The sequence below is a fragment of the Bipolaris victoriae genome (assembly GCF_000527765.1).
Source record: "Bipolaris victoriae FI3 unplaced genomic scaffold scaffold_41, whole genome shotgun sequence".
In the NCBI taxonomy this organism is placed as follows: domain Eukaryota; kingdom Fungi; phylum Ascomycota; class Dothideomycetes; order Pleosporales; family Pleosporaceae; genus Bipolaris; species Bipolaris victoriae.
Window position 1 is genome coordinate 94488 of NW_014575351.1, and position 19401 is coordinate 113888.

Sequence of the window (19401 nt, forward strand, 5' to 3'; positions counted from 1 at the left end):
TACTATACAAAGAGCATAAATTTCGACAAAAGCTTTAGGATAAAATAATAACACCCAAGGCTCTTAAAGTCTATGAGGGACGCATCGCGGCTCTATTGAGTGATCTCGAAGCTCGTTTCACTGAGTTTGCCAAAAAGGGGGAAACTTTCGACCTTGCCTTATGGACAGAGCACTTACTCTTCGACTATTAGAAAAATCGCTTTTGTAAGCCATCTTTGCTAACCTTCAAAGTGGTCTGAGATAGCTCAAAGATCCGAGACTAAATCACAAACAGAATGTTGAGTTTAACTCAATCAAAGATGGCTCGACTCACTTTTATGTGAACTTTCTTCATTCAATGCTGAAGTTTGTTGCTTCCTTTGCAAACGTATCTTGGATGAAGCCTATGTTAGCAAAGCTACCGCTTGACCGGAAACAACGGTAAGACATAAATTGGTTCCAGGCTTTCGGCAAGGAGAACCTAATGAGAAGAATCCAAACAAAAGGTTCGTCCGAAATTGACGCAATTGGCTTTCTATTGTCCATAGGCGAGAGAAACCCAGCTTACAAAATTTCATTCCCAGAGCTGGCATCCGAAACTCTCGTAGTTATCACAGGCGGAAGCGACACGGCAAGCATTGCAATCACGTACGTTGACATCATTATAGATTGACTGCAATGATACTAATCTCAAAGGTTTATACAGGTCTGCAATGTTCTGGTTGTTGACCAACAAAGACGCATATTACAAGCTTAGGGACGAGTGCAACAACTTATTTGCTCCCTACGAGAAATTTAAATACGCAAAGCTTAGAAACCTCAAGCGGGCACCCTATCTCAACGGTTGTATTAACGAAGCATCACGATGAATACCCTCCGGGCCGAACGGTATGCGGAAAGTCGTGAACACCAAGGGCGGGATCAAAGTAAATAATATGTACGTGCCTGAAGGGACAAAGATTAGCGCACATCCATGGAATATGTATCATGATGCAAGATGGTTCGAAAAGCCATGGGACTTTATACCCGAGAGATGGATTACCGACTCTGGATTTCAGGGAGCACATAACCCGAAAGCATTTATCCCTTTCGCCATTGGATCGTACGGGTGCATTGGCAAGAATCTTGCTTCGTTACAAATCCGTATGTTCTTAGTAAGGTGAGTCTCCTACTTCACTCTTCAAACTTCTAGCAGTCGTCACCAAAACGTAATGTCTGTAACTATATGCATGCTAACATCAATGAAAATAGAATGGTTACGAAATTCGACTTCGAAATTGCTCCAGGATTCAATAAAAGATCCTTCAACGAAAACTCTAAGGCGTACCTTGGTACACACAAGCAATCATTACCAGTGTCTTGCACAGTAAATTCGTGAACAGAGACGATATTGTGGTAGAGCGACTGGGGGTATATAGGAAAAGGCCCAAAACCTACTCAGATATAGACAATGTGATCAGGCTGTGGATATTCATTAGTACTTCTTTTCGGAGTAGATTGATTACTATCTTCATTTGGATAAAGTCCAATGGTTGAATTTTACCTCTATTTTAATGGCTCGATTGCAGATCGCCCCTTGATCTTTTCAGCTCGACCTTGCATCGTGCCAAAAAAGTCAAGCGTTGGTCCAAATAGGCGTGGCCTTCTCACCGCTCTCACTCTATCTTTGTGGTTGTGATGAAACAGCTCTGAGTGGTAAGTGATAAGCAGCGCACACATGGTTTGGTGGTACCAGTGACTGATCACTCGTCCCAAGATGGTTTCTTCTCTCCAAATCCACCCTACCTTTCTCAAGTATTACCATTTCTTCCTGATCCTCTGATTCTTCCCAGCCAATATCTCCCGGGAACGTCTTTCGTCGGCGCCTGCAGCAACAGCTGATGTTTTCAAAGTACATGGCTGCTACGGGTACCTGAAGTCCAGCAGCGAACAAGCTGGCCATGGCTATTCCAGTCCATATCAATCCAAAGTAATAAGATGGGTCCTGCGTCTTAAGAACCAGGACTACGGCTACGGTATTTGGAACAGCTGAGAGACCTTTGGAAAACATGTCAGTCACGCAAAACGCCATTTTTGGGCTCCAACATTACCATGTATCAAGAAACCAAGGCCAGATATAGCCTCGACGGTCAGTTTTTGGGCGGTAAACTGAGTCGCTTGTTTTTGCCTCAGCCTTCTGCCTATCAACACCAGCCCACAGACCGATATTAAGGTATCCGATAGGCTTGCCATTACAATAGCAAAGTAAACAGCATGATTGCTAACAATCACACAAGTCGCCCCCACGATCAACAGCCAGATGAAGAAGAAGATATAGCCCATCCACCGCCGAACAAAAGACGACGGCAGTAACACTCGAACAGCGATGAGGTATTCGATCCCAACATGCTGCGTGAAGAATATCAACTTACTGGAATTCAGTTCCAGGTCGGAAAGAAAGTGAATGGTGAGCAGTATGAATGTTAATACAAACATCAGAGACAAGTAATGAAGGTCCATCATGCGCTTCATTGAAAAGCCGACGAGACCAGCATATATGCCCCAGAAGGTCAACTGGAGGAAGAAACCTTGGAAGGCTATGAGAAAGGCAGAGCTATAGAGTGCGAGCGGGCCTCCTTTGAGTAGATGTTTGTTCTGAGTGTGCAGTATTGGAGGGAAAAGTCGAAGATATTCCGGTCCGGTCTTATCGATATCTGCGTGGCGATGCGTGTTAGTATCCCTTTTTTTTCTGTCTTCTTCTTCTTCTTCTTAAAGAGCTTTGGCTTTTCCACGGCATCATTTACTCACGATTAAAAGTCGACACCACGTTGCCCATTTTGTAGCTGACCAGCAGATAGTTCGGGAAGGCAAAAAAAAAGAGTCAAAGGTCGTCTGGAGAAAGTTGATCCTAGGTGTACGAGAGTAAGATGCTCATGAACGCCTTCTGCGTCCTGTAACCATAATATGGAATTAATAGGCACGGCTGAAATAAAAACCCGACTATCGTTCAGTGTGCTTTGTACACGATAAGGTTTTGTCGAAGTACCAGATAGCGTCAGGGGCAAATAAGGCTCACGTCATCAACTATCATGAGGGAGAGTGGGGTATTTATATCGATGATCATGTAGTAAGCAGGCAGGATAAGGTGGATTCGGGCGTGAGTATGGGGTAATCGCCGATGATACGTATGTACCAGTATGTACTAGCGCGTGCAGCGTTGCCTTCCTGATTTTGGTAGATGGGCCTGACATGAGCAAGCACTCGCATTTCTTTTGTAGTGAGCTGTATGTAGATCACCCCCATAACAAACCACGTGGTAATTAGACTTCCTTTTAGATAGAAGAAAATCTATTTTTATATGCAGCACGCACGGGCTTTGGTAGTGTCATTCTACTTTCGGGACCCCGCAGATCCGGTTGTTTCCGCTTACTGATTGGCACAGTTCAAACCATGATACGGCACTTCTCCTTACGGTGGCATCAGCGCTGGTAGACAGATCGGTTCAATATAGCCGAGGCGGCTCTGCCATTCTGTAACGTCATTGTGTGTGAACGACGTGCTATGTGATATGATTAAGGAAAGTTCAGTTTCGACTGATCGATATAGTATCTACGATTCGTTCCTCATTCGTTCCATTAGATTTAACGTCGCGTTGGAGACACAAACTGAGCGAGAGTCTGACTATGGTCTCGGTGGTGATGAATGTTTGGAATAGCAGTTCGTTATCTAATCCTGCATGACAAGCAAGGATATTCGATTTAGAGCTTGAGTTGTTTATCGCGTATACTTTACCGGGGTTAAGCATAAGTTCGCAAACCAATCCAAAGAAGGAATAGACGTTCCTGGGTGGGCCTGTTTTATGATAATCATAGATAGGCTTTCCTAGTCTGTGCGAATGATCGCACAGTCAGAGTGGGGAATGATCAATCCGATCGGCAGATTGATTCGCGAACATGCCGCGGGTACTGTGCTACACAGTAGGGACATGTACAATGACATGGAGCACATTGTGGCATGTTCGTGAATCAATCTGCCGATCAGATTGGTCATTCCCCACTCTGCGCGCAGCTAGTGTGGTTTGGGATCAAAACCCAACATCTGCTCGTATGGCCTTTCTTCGGTATGCCCTCACTGGTCAAACTATTGGATATCTGTATGCTTCCTTATTGTTGGAAAAGAAATCTGGTACAACGCAGTGACAGTGCCTTTTTGTAGCAAAAGAAAATCCAAGAAAGAGATAGATACGTGTTGCCGTGTGTTGCATGGTCTGGCATAAGCTGACTCCTGGATACAGGGACATGGATAAATTTTATTTCCTTGTATCACGACTGCGACCACGGCATCTATCGGATAAGACAAGGGTAACTAGATGATGATCCAGCTACGCTGGTTAGCGACTCAAGAACTGATGTCAGAAGAGCGTACATGACTATCTCAGCTATATCGAATCTGACGGAAGCAGGCGCTATTACACGATGTTCGATGTCCTCATAAAGTTCTGTCAGCGTCTGACATCGATTGCCGGAAAGCAAGAGCATCTGAAGACGGAGATATAGTGAACATGCAAAAGCATACGATGCAACCATCAAGTACCTTCCAGTGGGAGTGCATGGTTGCTGACGACCCCGTGCACCGGCATACTGATCGTTGCAGATATACACGTGTATCTGAGGCTTGTACAGAAGCTGGAAGTTAGTTTGTTTTGGATGACTCATCATTCTGTCTATGTGATATAAGATTGACGAGATACCCCTGTTAGCATATCACAATGACAAGTCGCCTGTGTGATATATGTAGCAGTATTGCACGGCTGCAAAACAACCAGGTCATTTTGCTAGCTATCATAACACAATGCCATTCATCAACTTGATGCCGAAATCAAAGATCAGTGCAACCAAGCACAGTATAAAGCACAAACAGAGCCATGCAGCTCTTTCCTATGAATCCTCATCTGATCAATCGACAGACGACTACAGCGTTGCAGAAACGCCCGCTCCAGACTCGACAGGTGGGGACTTGCCTGACAACCTCACAGTTGAAGAAGACCATGGCCTACTTCTTCTTTCTCAATTACCGACATTTGACACTAGTCGGCTCTCATCGAATACGGGTACCACCGATCTCGCTGTATTGATCCATCGCCACTATCGTGCGTTCCGACCTACGGCATCACTTCCAAACCCTGATTGGACATGGAAGAAAGCCACAAAACAAGTGGTTGTGCTGCGAAAAGCGTTTCCTGCAATCAAAGACGCTGAAAACAGTGTACTAGCCGTGACGGCTTGGTTTCACTTCCTTTGCGAGATTGATGACGAGGTCGAACAGATGGAGAGTTCGGAGAGAGGACTACTACTTGGACGGATCACGAAGGCGCTGCAGACTGTCAGCGTAGACCCACTCCAGTCGGCGGAAGGTGGACATGCAAAACTCCTCACAGTCGTCAGCAGCTTCATTCGGCAATGCCAAGTAGTCTTATCACCTCAGGCTCTTACCCCGGTCTTCGCCGACATCATCGACTATATAGGGGGACTAAAGGAGGAGGCTGCTTACCAAGAGGGTACAGCGGCGCTGCCAACCATAGAAGACTATCTGCGGGTGCGCGTGGGAACGATAGGCCTACGACCTTTCTTTACCATCTTGAGACACACATTGGTCACCATGGAAGACCAAAAGAATATCAGTACAAGCAGCCTCAACGACAGCTCAAGCTTCTGGACATCGCCTCTGCACCAAAAACTGCTCACGTGCATACAACATACTATTGGGCTACAAAACGATATCGTGGGTCTTTCCAAGGACATTGAAAACGGCGTGCGGATGAATCTCGCCATGGTGCTACTCGAGCAACAGCATAAACCTACGACCGATCTCGAGGCCGTCAGCAAGGCACGTACTAAAGCTGTGTCGATCCATAACATCGAGATGCAAAAGGTGATGAGGGTCTGGGCCGACATCAAGGCAGCAGGGTACCCTGCCACGGTACAGATATATGCTCAGTCACTGGTGGCGTTTACCCGGACGCATTTTAGCTGGGCAGCGCACTCTCATCGGTACCAGTCGAAGCACACGAGTCTTTTGGAGATGTTGTCGAGTGTGGCGCAGAGTACGGCTGTGGAGGGACTGAGGTTCAAGGCGAGGGTCATACGGACGCGACGGTCGATGCAGAAGCTTTCAATCAGTCATGGGATGAGGTGATTCAGCATTCTTTTTTTCTTCTCGGTTCAGCGCTTGCATGATGAGATTTTAGATAGGCTATTTTCAACTTGGGTAGAGTATCGTTGGCATAAGCAGACTGGTTCTGGCATGTAGAGAATATGGAACATTGCACACTCCCAATTTCTGCGTGTGTGACAAGACCACCAGGACTTTTCTTACGTCATGATAGTCGGTGATAGCAAGATGGGCATTTTCTTCAGTTCAAAAGGTGGGTGGTCATACGTTTCTTGTCACGAGTGCTAGTCACGTGGTTTTCCGTAGCAAGCGCGGCTTATAGTGAGCCCAAATTGACCGTATGCCTCGGTTGGAGAGCACGTAGTCAGCAGAATGCAAACAAAGTTGTTTCTATCGGGTATGACGAGTTGCGCTCAGACATGGCGAAAGGTCCATGGTTGGTGCAAATCATTTGGGATGGCGACGAAGGAGCAGAGGACACGCCCACCTACGAAGCCAGCTAACTAGTGTGTAATGTAGTGAAGGATACCAAGGTCGGCCTTGATAGGCTGATGCGCAGCAGAGCCTAATATAACAAGCGGGCAGCAGCAAGATGTGCGGGGTGCAGCAGCGTCGAGAAAATGCAGTGTGACAAGGTAATTGGCACGTGGTGGACGGAGCAGACAGTCTCGGCCTTGGTCAGTCAATGTGCGCGCACTCCCGGGTCAGCACCATAATATTTTGACAGTATTGTGAATGTTGCATGGCAGTGATACACTACCTAGCAGGTGACGCATTTTAGCCTCGGTGCATGCCGGGTGTGCATCATGCATGCGGCTAGCTTGTTAATCTCCAATTGATTAAATGGAAAAACGAGGACAAAATAAGCTTTCTGCTTCCTTGGCAAGAGGAGACAAGCCTTCATACTTTACGAGATCCTCCAAAGAAAAGAACGTAGTTGTTGCAAACTACAGTACTGTGTAGAGTTTCAAAATTCACCCCCTAGGTCGAAAGCCCAAAAGTCTGGAAACGACCAGTTGCTGCCATCGATTTGCATGTCTTGCAACATGTCAAATGGGGAATACCTGTCGCTCAGAGAACTTCCAGAGTTGGGATCGGTAGTATTTGTCCCGCCCGGCTGAGTGACAGCCGCGCTTCCGAATGCTGTTTGGTTTGTCCCAGATGTACCGTCAGTTTCAAAGCCATTGTGAGGCATACTATGCCTGGCATACTCAGACTGCGAAGCTCTTGACATTGTAGTACGGAGAGAGGCAGCCAAATCATTGTTCGGGTCTTGCTGCAAAGTTACCACCTTGGATGCCAAAGCGGTAAAATAGCTAATGGCTTTCCGGCATCTAGAAACGATTTCATCGCCTGGATTGTCAACCGGAGTAGTGGATATAGACGACGAAGGTGGGGGTGGCAATATGCCCACTGCGGCAGAAAGAATCCAGTACTCCATGTATGCAGTACCTAGTCTGAGTACCTTTTGCTCAAAAATTTGTCTTGTACGTTCAAGAATCTCGAGAGACGATGTACATAATGTCTGGACTAGGAAGGAGTTTTGCGGTAATGAGGCAAGGTAGACTGTATCACCAAGCGGGGCCCCACGTTTGGTCATCGTAATATCCGGTAAACGGGCTTTAGGGTCGGCGTGTTGAGTGTTAGGGGTGTCGGCTGACGATACCAATGACTTCACCGGGCTGGTTGCGCAATGCCGGAATGTTAATTGAGACAGTGTTAAACCAACTCTCATAGCGTCGTTGCGGGTGTTACTAAGAAAAGAGATACCCTTCAATAGCAGGTCGCCATGTATCGCGATCATGGAATTACAAACATCCACACATGTCGTGAAGGAGTACATGAAGCGGTTGTTTTTGGCCGCTGATTGGGCAAACGGCTTGTGCAATATGAGAAGATATTGAATTAGCTGCAAGCGGAGAAGTGCAGATGGCACTACGGCAGATTCATTTTTCCAGTTGGGCAAGGCGGAGACAGCTGTATGTATCTGAGCGTCAAAGTGCAAAACATCGGCATACTGGATATTGCTGGATGGCGTGTTCAGCAGGTGCGTAAGATGAATGCGAAGTGGCAAAGATTTCAGGCTTGCAGTAATAAATGAAGTGGAGGTAAATTCTCCGTCTGGTTGATCTGGTCGTAGTTGCTTCGTGTTCGCAGAGAAGACCTCATCTGCAAGATGAGCTGGCGCTGGTGTGTCGAAGTACAGGGCCGTTAGCCCAGATTGAAGACCAGTGTCTACTGAGGATTGCAGTTCTAATTCCATAACGGTAATCCATAGTCGCTCCCTCATTTGCTGGTCGAAGGTTGAAATTCTACCGCTTCCTTGCAAGGTCGGGTCGCGGTGCATACCAGATGCTAGAGCGAGCCGAAGAAGATCACCAGAGTTAATCCAGTCCTGCTTTATCCCCACACAGTTGACCCGCTTAGCAAGGAGCAGAAGACATGCTGACTGGAGGAAAGATAGGGTTGCCTGCTTCCGAGGTTGCAGATTAATCCAAATTTCGCAGGTGTGAATGAGGTCCTGAGCGGTTTGCCGATCAACAGTCGTATCGCCGACGAAGACATCGTCTTTCTGGTCAAGGCATTGTGTAATGGAGATGATCAACACGAGCAGAACGGCAAAGGTGACGCGTTCTTTGTGGGCGCAAGTATTTTCCCAGAAGGCCTGGTATTCTTCCCAAAACGATGGCGCATGCAGGATTCTGTAGCTGGTTTCACAGGTCCGAAAGTACTCAGCAGCCTGCGTGTCGACGACACTCTTCTCAGGAAGTACAGCCAATACGTCAGCCTCAGCACTATGGAGTGCGGCATTAAACTCTCTAGCCGACTTCTTCCTTCGATCACGGAACGCTCTGAAGTCATTTCCGACATGTACGAGAGAACGATCTAGGTTGAGAGCTTCGCGCGTGAAGAGATGCAGCTCATGGTACTTGCAAGAAAGTCAGCTCCCATGAGGCATCCACAAACGGACTTGCTGTGAGAGATACCGTGGATACGATGCTCATAACACTTGTCACACCATGGAATTGGGTCTTGAACCCTTTCCCTCTGAGCAAAATGTCCTCTGTAAACGTTGGCTCTTCGGGCAGGACGTCATGGTACTGTGACTTGTGTTTGGTCTGCCGCTGGGCTAGCTGCTGCTCTAGCAATGCAATGCGCTCTTCTTGAGCTCTGACCTTCCGCTGCAAAATGTCGCGTGTGTCGGCAGACTGGTTGATGTTTGCAGGTCGCTCCGCCAGCAGGGTGGAAGTGGCATCAACAGCTCGTGTGGCTACAGTGACATTGGACTCTTCCAAGAGACGCGGATCATATGTGCATTCGTGCCGTCTTCCCGTCTTTTGACACCGCCCGCATACTGGAAAGACGCGGTCGCATTTCATTTTGCGGCCGCGACAGGCGTAGCATGACAGAACCTTGCGCTTCTTGCCCGTGCGCTGCTGAGACGGCCCGTCGTTGCCTTCTGGAGAGTCGCGCTCCGGGGGCGTGTCTTCACGCGATCTGTCGCTGATCCATTCGGCACCTGGAGCAGACATGGAAACTCGGGACGGCAGCAGCACCAATCAGTGTTGCGATATCGAGGACAACGTGTCAGGGTGAGCGGTTGCGGAAATGGAGGGGATGACATGCACGCGGCCCGGCGTGGATTCGCGGCGCACTCTCGGACATAACCAACAACTTAGGGCGGGGATAACCTACTATGACTGCTGGGTTTGCCTGCACCCTTTCACCCTCTCACCCTTTGAGTTTGCCATCGACAAGATTCCAGGATACCGTCTCTTGCGCTGCCTCAGCATCGGACAAAATCAAGAGGTCGCCTTGGTCGTGTCCTGGGCGAACACCATGTCGGCCGAGTTGATGCATGGAACATTGATTTGCTCCATCTCGAAGCGGGGAACCCTTGCGCTACCCCACAACTCATGAGTGCTGACCCCAGGCACAATCTTACAGTCGACCTCTCATTCCTTGCTATGCAGGTCATGTTTATTGCAAGCAAAACTTCTTGCCAATCTGTCCCCTGTCCAAGACATGTCAATGGTCAGCCAAGTACGTGGTTCTTTCCAAGAAGAGGCTATCACAGCCCGAATCGGGGCCGGAAAGTGGATGACGAAACATGCTCCATAAAAACAATCTATATACACACGAGACTGAGCGAATAACAGCTAGACAAACTCTCCGTGTTTCGTGCCCAGGGCGCGGCAGTGAGCTTCGCATGCTTAGCCGAACTTGCCGTTCATGCCAATGGTTTCAAGACGGCCAATCGAAGTATATGCTTACTTTCTGCGACAAAGCTAATTTTTGACCTACCGCGCCTCTTATAGTATGTCTAAATTGCGCATGACTTCAGAACTGACTGGCTGTCAAGTCAATGGAGAGTATTCAGTCTCGTCACCAAAAGGTCTGACTATTACTGTGATTTTGTAAAGAGGTAAATGTTCTTGCTTATTGCATAAAGCTTGCTACACATCCTGCAGAATGCTGTTGCCAGCTGTTGGTGACCACTACTAGCAGTTCGTACAGGCATCAAGCTATATGTGCAGTGCGTAAGCACACTACAATTTGGCGAATTTAGCCTACACGTGAACCGCAGAACTTAGTACAATGGCTCGGAGTCCAATATACACAATGTTTAGCTTGTATCAAGGATACGACGGACAAACTCTCCCATCTATCAGTCGGTGGTGAAACGGGATTCCGGACCGCAGCAGCCTTCGTGATGGACATATATAAGTGATCTCTTTCAGCCTCTCTCTTGGATATCACACTCAACACACACACATCAGCATCTTCAACATGTACCGGACTCTGGCAGTCACCGCTTCTTTTCTCCACGCAGCTCGCAGCCAGCTGGTGGGAACGCAGACGCAGGAAGTGCATCCTAAGTTGTCATGGCAATCTTGCACTGCCGCGGGAAGTTGTACCACCCAAAACGGCGAAGTTGTCGTTGATGCCAACTGGCGTTGGCTTCATACCAAGGAGGGGTATGTATGAGACACGATATTCTAGTTCATTTGTACTGACTGAACTCGAGTTACACGAACTGTTACACTGGCAACACTTGGGACACGAAATACTGCCCCGACAACAAGTCGTGTGCTGCCAACTGCGCCATCGATGGTGCGGATTATTCAGGCACTTATGGTATTACTACCAGCGGCAATGCCTTGAAGCTCAACTTCGTCACCAAGGGCTCTTATTCCACAAACATTGGGTCACGTAACTACCTGATGAAGGATGAAAAAACCTACCAGATGTTCAAGTTCACGGGCAACCAAGAGTTTACGTTCGACGTCGATGTCTCCAAGCTACCCTGCGGTTTCAATGGCGCACTGTACTTTGTCTCGATGGATTCAGACGGTGGTATGAGCAAGTACCCAGGTAACAAGGCCGGTGCCAAGTACGGAACTGGTTATTGCGATGCCCAGGCTCCAAGGGATCTCAAGTTCATCAATGGCGAGGTGAGTGACAATATATGTGCTCATGGAATTTTGCAGGCATGCTAACCATCATTTCAGGCCAATGTTGAAGGCTGGAAACCATCGGCGACTGACCAGAATGCCGGAGTTGGCGGTTATGGTTCCAGCTGTGCAGAGATGGACATTTGGGAGGCTAACTCGGTCAGCACGGCAGTCACTCCACACTCTTGCAGCACGATTGAACAAACGCGCTGCTCAGGTGATTCATGTGGAGGTACATACTCGTCCACACGCTATGCTGGAGTGTGCGACGCGGATGGCTGCGACTTCAACAGCTACCGCATGGGTGTCAAAGACTTTTACGGAAAGGGCAAGACTGTGGACACATCTCAAAAGTTCACAGTCGTTACACAGTTCGTTGGATCTGGTGACAGCTTGGAGATCAAGCGCTTCTACGTCCAAGGCGGCAAAGTTATCCCTCAGCCCTCATCCAAGATTCCAGGAATCGACGGCAACACCATCAACTCCAAGTTCTGCGACCAGCAGAAGTCCGTCTTCGGCGACCCAACTGACTTTCAGAAGAAGGGTGGCATGGGAGGCATGGCCAAGGCTCTTGCTAATGGTATGGTTCTTGTCATGAGCGTGTGGGATGACCACAACAGCAACATGCTGTGGCTCGACTCTACATACCCCACCGACAAGGACCCAGAAAAGAACCTCGGTGTTGCTCGAGGAGAATGCGCGACGACCAGCGGTGTACCAAAGGACCTTGAGACCAACAACGCAGATGCTACGGTCACCTACAGCAACATCAAGTTCGGTCCTTTGAACTCCACTTTCAGTGCGCAATAGAAGGGCCGGGGGATGACTCTAAAGGGGAGAAGGTGGTTTGGGACAGGGGGTTTCTACGCTTGTGGTGGATCTTTCATTCTTTGATCAGTTGCGACAGTCACTCGTTTGGCATAAATCAGTATGCAACAAATCAGTCCCTGATCAGTTCATTTAGAACAGCACTTTATCATTTTTCTACATGCTGGTGTTTATAGAATTCACAACCCTTACTCAATATCCGCTTTCCGAGCAAACAGAAGTGATACTGAGGAGATCATGTGGACGAATTACCCCTCACTCACTCTCCCCCTCCCCTCAAGGGTGAAAGATGAAGGGCTAAACAGTTCTTATTTTCACTCCCATGTTCAGGTGAACGGTCATTCACTAACAGAGAGGATCTAGCAGTTAGGCTGAATTCACTCTCATGGTAGACTGGCTTCACTTGCTACCGCTACCACAAACCAAAATTGCTCCCATATATTCCCTCGCTCTCTTTCGCAACTCAAAGTTCACGAAATTGAAATCGTATCCAAAACCATCAGCTCACAATCTACATCTACAATAGTCTCGACATACAACCAGCCATGTACCACCCAACTAGCTTGCGAAGTATGGTGACAGGCTCAACCGTGTTTGACTACAATGCGCTTCCCGAGTGTGCAAGCATCTGCAAGGTACTTCAGGCATCAGAGGCAAATTGTGTTCCACCAGTTGCCCCAGTATCCAACCACTTCACCTACCAAGATTGTGTCTGTCAATCGACATACCTCGGAGACCTACACAAAAGTGGTACTATCTGCCATGAAGTATGTAGTGATGAGGATGACGAACTCATCCATCAATACTACAATCGAATGTGTGGCCAATCCGACATACCAATGACAACAACTTCCCATCTCCCGCCGACTACGACCTTGTCAATAGCCACCTTGTCAAAGGCCACCTTGTCAACACTTACCACTGCATACACAACTTTGGTAACGGTCCAGACACCAACGACGTCTGCTCCACCGCCAACCCAAACACACGTGGAGGTCATCGAAGACCAAAAACCATGGTAGGTGAAATGATCACACCGTATAAGCACACTGCTGATGAACCCGTAGGCTACAACAATACGGGAAATACTTCGCCATAATTGGGGGCGGCTTGGTGATCCTCATTGCGATCCTCATCATCCTCATCCACTTCTACAAACGCCGAAACCGCAAATCCGCACTCGAGAACACCGGACAAAACCACCCATTCATGCCTCTCCAGGACATCCACCCTCTCCCAAGCCAACCCGTTAACCCAAATACCCATCATCTACCGCCTCTGCACCCACATTCGAGTTCCGAAAACGATCTGGGCTATCCGATCACATCCCCAGGCCTAACCCGTCCCCCACCAACCTTCACACCCGGTGCCACCATACGCGCATACGCGAGCGATTCGCAGAACGACTTGCGCGAGATGCAGCGCACGGCAGGACGATGCGGTACGCTTTGTCGCTCGCTGAGTCGCACCGAGCGATTGATAATGGAGCGCATCCGGATGACTGGACGACCGGATATTCCTATCAGCGCGACCCCGAAGATCGAGAGGTGAAGCAAGCTTATAGCGGTGTCTCTTCGATTACGAAGTATAGTAAGGCAAGATTGGGGTTATGATGGGGCAACGGGGATTTATGAGGAATGGACGGGAATGAAGTGGGGGTCTTGGGGGGTTCTTTTGGTAGTATTGCTGCACGGACGATGTGTGCGATCCACTCTTGACCCATTTATGTGCCGCATGTTCGCAGCGGGTCGGGCGTGGATTTAGTCGGGGCTTCCGGTGTAGACGGGAAGCTAGCTTGATTGTCTGAGTTATATATTTCATCATCATATTATCTATGGTCTTTTCTCTTTGCTCTTTTATAGCTCTTGCCGTGAGTGGTGTGCACTGCGTGAACACGAAGCATGTTAAGTACATGAGATAACTTGACAACCTCACAGCGATCTATTCGGTGCACGATTTCGAAAAGCACACATATTAGCTCCCAGATTTTCTTTTTCTTTGTCTCCCATTCGTTCTTGCACTGCCTTCCTGGCTCCGCACGCATGTGTGTGTGCGACTTTCACTATGATAAAACGTTCTTTGCATTATGAGCCTCAAGTCTGCCAAACAATGAAAGAAGAGAAACGAGCTGTGACAACCTCATTGCGTTGGATTTGATCCAGAACGATGTCGAATATGAACATCACATTGTGCCAGGGATATGCCAGTGCGGTTACTGAGCTCAAGCCCGCCTTCATTCGAGTCATTCCTGTATCGTGGCTATTACTAAACAAATCTTGATGTCGCAGTCACAGTGTAAGAGTTCACTAATTCGGACAAATGGAAATGGCGTGGTATCGTCTCATCCTTTTATTGTAGTACGATACCCAGGTCACTTCTTGGCTCATTCTTATGCCCGTCGAATTCGGAACATTACTACCCATCTCGTTGCCGACCGAAAGAAGAAATTATATAACCCGCAGGCGACACCCAGCTCTTCGGGCTGGCAAGCCAAGTAACAGACACCGACCAGAAACTATGCAGAATAGGTGTGCTGCGTATGCGGGACGTCGGATGTCATGTTTCGACCACCGAACTGTTGAGGTGGTATGATTGCCTCTCGCAAATAAGCATACCACTACGTACCCGTTCCGCCCACACGCACATCCCGCCTGGCCCAATCGCGGAAGCGTGAGCGTAATTGGCCCGTTGTTGGGATGGATGCTTTGTTGAACTAGTCCCCATTTACTTGTCTTGCCACTTAACGGTTGAACTACTTACCCCTCATTGTGACATATTTGACATAAAGTACATGGGGATGTATGTACACTAGGGAAGAGATATGGATGGAGACTAGCGTTTCGGAGGTAGATGCTGTTTTCCACGTGGGGTGCCCGGTCGAAGAGACAGAAACATCGAAGACTACGTACTTGAATGGCGCTGGGACTAAGGGTTTTCCATGTGTGGACGCGTGTCGAGGGATGTTGTGATTCTTGTCTAGCATACCTTGTCTTTTGGCGGAGTTTCGAATTTCCCGGACTACGAAGTCGCTTGTATCTCATGTAGTTTGTCGCACTATGTACCTGCGCTTTTACATAGCAAAGATAATGCGCATAGAAAGAGTATCATGATCACAATGTTGTGGTTTCGTAACGAGGCTCTCAAGTTGCGGACCTACCCGCGCGTCATCGATTTTGATAGGGCGGAGCTCTGGGGATTTTGTCTCCCACGTTCGCTCCCTTTGTCATTGCGGCTCTCGGGCCCATCTCCGCCCAGCCCCAGACCTTGTTCTTAGAGCGTAATAGGAGCGTAATAGGCCCGTTTGCAGTGTTTTCTTCTTCCAGAAATGAGCCTTACTGATGTCAAACAATTTGCGGCCGAAACTAAACTGGCTGTTCTTCTTGGCCATCTAGCAACGGCCTCTTCCTTTCTCTTTGCACATCAATACATCGAAGCGCGTCTTCTACAACAGTTCTCCTGCTGACAAAACATCTGCTCGAGTCTAAGACGAATCGGTCACCGAGTCAGAGGAGAGCTCTTCAATGGGCTAGGCCATCGGGTACAACCTTAGTGTTCCCGCTTCGGTCCTTGTCGTCCCGCAATACACCCGGTGTAGATACGCTTCGACTTGGCGGGGTATGCAAACCCGTTGGCATCTTCACCAGAAAAGTTACTTGCAACATCTTGAAAGCTTGAGTACTAATATATACACTACGCGGCGAGCCTCACTGCAACTTCTTAATCAAAATCACCACGGTACTCGCTACTACCAGCGGGCTTCAAGCAGCATCCCGGAATGTTTCGGGTATACAGAAATCTAGGTTTATGAATTCTGACCTCTGCTGAGACCAGTGCATATCCCGATGAATGCATGTACTCACAAGGAAACACGGAGAAAGTTGCGGCCGTACTATAACATATGTGCGTTCACAGCACCGCACGTGCTTCGGTGGTTTTCCAGGCGCCTATGTACGAGATGGGTCCACATCTGAAAATACAACATGGTCAGTTGTATGCTTGCGGCAGGGATGCAGAAGAGCCTCAATACAAGGATTGGCTATGGATTAGACTGCGGATTACCGAGTACGGTAAGCTAGCTACTCGTACACCAAGCTCCACCGCAGTTCCATATCTCCTCCGAGTGAAGTTCTGAAGGGAAATACTGGCGACGATACTTCCAGCGAGCGTGTCATGTCAGTGCATTCACAGCATTGTCTAGAGTGCTGGCCACCCCACACGCAATACGCGCCAAGTCCTTGGCCGTCACAGTCTTTGTACGTTGTATGGCCGGACAGCAGCCACTCCCATTGTGTCAGCATCGCATAGGGAACCAGACTTTCCTACTTGGGTAGAAGGCGGAAGCAACCGGACTGCAGGTTCACTACGGATGCCCGATGCACGTTGTACAAGGTCAATCAAAAGCACTCTATCCCCGTGAAATTTCACAGCTAGGAACTGCTATGATCGCCGTCCAGGTCCTGCTGTTGAGTAAACACCCACAAACCAGGTCATCCAGACAATGGTCTGGCTAATATCAATCTCCGACCCTTGCCAAAAACCCCACTTCTGCTGCTTACCTATATCATGATGTCCCATTAGCAGGAAGAAAAAACGGGCTCTTTTCACCGCCCTGTGTGGAATTTCTCAAAACTAGGGCTTTTTCCCAGACTGGCGATTCCGAGACTCCTTTGTTGTCACTCCCAACTTGTTTCGACAGAATCGCGGTTGAGCAAGCCAGACAATATGGCAGACGAAAAGCAAGCCGTTGCTACAGAGCAAGGGACCTCGACGCCCAAGACGATGGAAGAGGTCAAGAACCCGGCCGTCGTTGATACCGTACACCAGGATGAAGCGCTCCGCGTGCTCATGCAATATGATGGAGACGAGACGTGGACGCCAGAGGAGGAGAAGAAGCTCGTTCGCAGGATCGACAAGAAGTTACTGACGTTACTGATTATAACGTACGGTCTCCAGTACTACGATAAGGCCATGTTGTCGCAGGCTGTAAGTGTCTTTTCTTTTCCTCTTGTTATTTGAGGTTATCTAACTGACATCTTCTAGGCGCTATTCGGCTTGCGCGAGGACCTGCAGCTCAAGACCGGCGACCGATATTCCTTCTCAGCCTCCATCTTCTACCTCGGATTTATCGTAGGAAGTTACCCAGCGGTTGTCATGGCTCAGCGCTGGCCCATCGAGCGCGTTGCATTCGGCATTTTGTTCGTGTGGGGCGTTTGTCTCATGTGTTCGGCCGCATGCACGAACTGGCAAGGCTTCTACGCGCAACGCTTCTTCCTCGGTTTTCTGGAGTCGGGCGTGTCGCCCATGTTCATGTTGATTGTGGGTGGGTGGTATAAGAAGAGAGAGCAGGCACTACGAATGGGTGCGTGGTACTGCGCGACTGCGTACGCGTCGGCTGTTTCACCGTTGATTAACTATGGCCTTGGACATATCAAGGGCGGGAGCTTGAACAGCTGGCAGTACATGTAAGAAACCCCCATTGAATCACGTTCAATTGGAACTGACATATATGTTAGGTACCTTTTCGCTGGTGGTATAACAGTCCTGTGGGCATTCGTCATCCTCTTCTTCTTGCCGCCTGACCCGATTCGAGCAAAGGGCTTCGACGAACGTGAGCGATACATTGCCGTAGCTCGTATGAGGGAAAACAATTCCGGTGTGCGAAACAAGCACTTCAAACTCGAGCAGCTGTGGGAATCACTATACGACGTCAAGTTCTGGCTTGCATTCAGTATGTCATTCCTCCTGATGATTGCCAACGGACCTGTTTCCAGCTTCCTGCCTATCATCATTTCAGGTTTCGGATTCAACCGACTGAATTCGTTGCTCCTTGTCATGCCTGCTGGTGTCATTATCGGATCGATTACACTAAGTGTGACTTACTTGGCCTATCGTGTTCAAGGAATTCGAACTTGGATCATTGTGGGCTGTCAATGCGGCACTATTATCGCGTCTATTATGCTTTGGCAGCTGCCACAAAGCTCAAAGGGAGCGCTCCTATTTGCATGCTACATTCTCTCTACTTTTGGTGGTAGTTATGCTGTGCTCATGGGCTTGTCAGTGGCCAATACAGCGGGATACACCAAGCGATCGATCACGAGCTCTGGCATTTTCGTAGGCTACTGTCTTGGTAAGTTCTCAACTGCTCAAATCTCACATGATGTAAGCCATTAACTCTCGACTCAGGCAACTTTCTCGGCCCATTGTTGTTCAAGCCAAAGGACGCCCCAGTTTACGCCCCCGGTTTCAAGGCCGTCCTTGGAACCGCAGTCGCTACTGCAGTTCTTGCAGTCGTGTACCGCTACGTTTGTGTTTGGGACAATCACCGACGCGACAAATCCGGTACCCTCGAGGGATTCGATCATGCTTACGAGGATGATCTTACGGACATGAAGAATCCTCAGTTCCGTTACACGCTCTAAATCGCGCCAAACTTGAACTTTCTCTCAGAACCCCAAGATGGTTTCATGATTGTAAGCCTCGGGAGTATATCAGAAGATGCAATATATTGATCTTTTCGCTGTCAGGAATGTAGTCTCGGGATGATGCACACGTAGCTCGAATACCAAGGATTTCAACACTGAATTGCTTCTCTTTCAATCTGTTTAGCTTTTGTTGATGGACAATGTACTAAACCCAGTCCCTGCAGCCCGCGCCAGGTTTGCAGCGATGCAAAGGTACCTTCCATTCTCAACACGAATGACGCAAACAACCGACCCAACCAGGAATTCGATTTCGAATCAAATTCTCTTGAAATGGACTCTGCCTCGAACCCGATTTTATGTCAAAAATTTGATATCGCCCGATAGTCGTAATGGGATAACTTTGACTAGGTCTATCTTTCCATCGCAAGACATTGTTGGAATGTTTCATTCGCTTGTGTAACCGTACCCAGCTGACACTGTGTCTTTGACAATGTCTGATCGAAGTCATATACGCCCTAGCGAATGCAATTGATTCTCACCTTCATGGTGTAAGACGTACTGTGAGC

The 19401-nt window shown here is 48.5% G+C and overlaps 6 protein-coding genes across 6 annotated transcripts; 4 read left to right on the plus strand and 2 right to left on the minus strand.

Annotated features, from left to right (window-relative positions):
- Positions 1-1639: 1639 nt before the first annotated feature.
- COCVIDRAFT_37674 (hypothetical protein) lies at positions 1640-2794 on the minus strand (the record flags this gene model as incomplete). Its single annotated transcript, XM_014701317.1, has 3 exons — positions 1640-2016; positions 2070-2672; positions 2767-2794. 3 exons carry the CDS (start codon positions 2792-2794, stop codon positions 1640-1642), a joined length of 1008 nt encoding a protein of 335 aa, XP_014556803.1.
- Positions 2795-4827: 2033 nt separating this feature from the next.
- On the plus strand, positions 4828-5514 carry COCVIDRAFT_98995 (hypothetical protein; the record flags this gene model as incomplete). Its single annotated transcript, XM_014701273.1, has 1 exon — positions 4828-5514. A coding segment is annotated over one exon (687 nt), but the record flags the coding sequence as incomplete, so codon positions are not given.
- A 1582-nt stretch (positions 5515-7096) lies between these two features.
- COCVIDRAFT_15886 (hypothetical protein) lies at positions 7097-9662 on the minus strand (the record flags this gene model as incomplete). Its single annotated transcript, XM_014701224.1, has 2 exons — positions 7097-9058; positions 9117-9662. 2 exons carry the CDS (start codon positions 9660-9662, stop codon positions 7097-7099), a joined length of 2508 nt encoding a protein of 835 aa, XP_014556710.1.
- A 1258-nt stretch (positions 9663-10920) lies between these two features.
- On the plus strand, positions 10921-12395 carry COCVIDRAFT_99094 (glycoside hydrolase family 7 protein; the record flags this gene model as incomplete). Its single annotated transcript, XM_014701274.1, has 3 exons — positions 10921-11108; positions 11159-11585; positions 11643-12395. 3 exons carry the CDS (start codon positions 10921-10923, stop codon positions 12393-12395), a joined length of 1368 nt encoding a protein of 455 aa, XP_014556760.1.
- A 563-nt stretch (positions 12396-12958) lies between these two features.
- Positions 12959-13964, plus strand: COCVIDRAFT_26528 (hypothetical protein; the record flags this gene model as incomplete). The annotated part of the gene is made up of 2 exons (XM_014701237.1): positions 12959-13431; positions 13481-13964. The coding sequence occupies 2 exons, from the start codon at positions 12959-12961 to the stop codon at positions 13962-13964; spliced, it is 957 nt and encodes a 318-aa protein (XP_014556723.1).
- A 3171-nt stretch (positions 13965-17135) lies between these two features.
- Positions 17136-18832, plus strand: COCVIDRAFT_37678 (hypothetical protein; the record flags this gene model as incomplete). The annotated part of the gene is made up of 4 exons (XM_014701275.1): positions 17136-17396; positions 17454-17875; positions 17927-18540; positions 18597-18832. 4 exons carry the CDS (start codon positions 17136-17138, stop codon positions 18830-18832), a joined length of 1533 nt encoding a protein of 510 aa, XP_014556761.1.
- Positions 18833-19401: the final 569 nt, after the last annotated feature.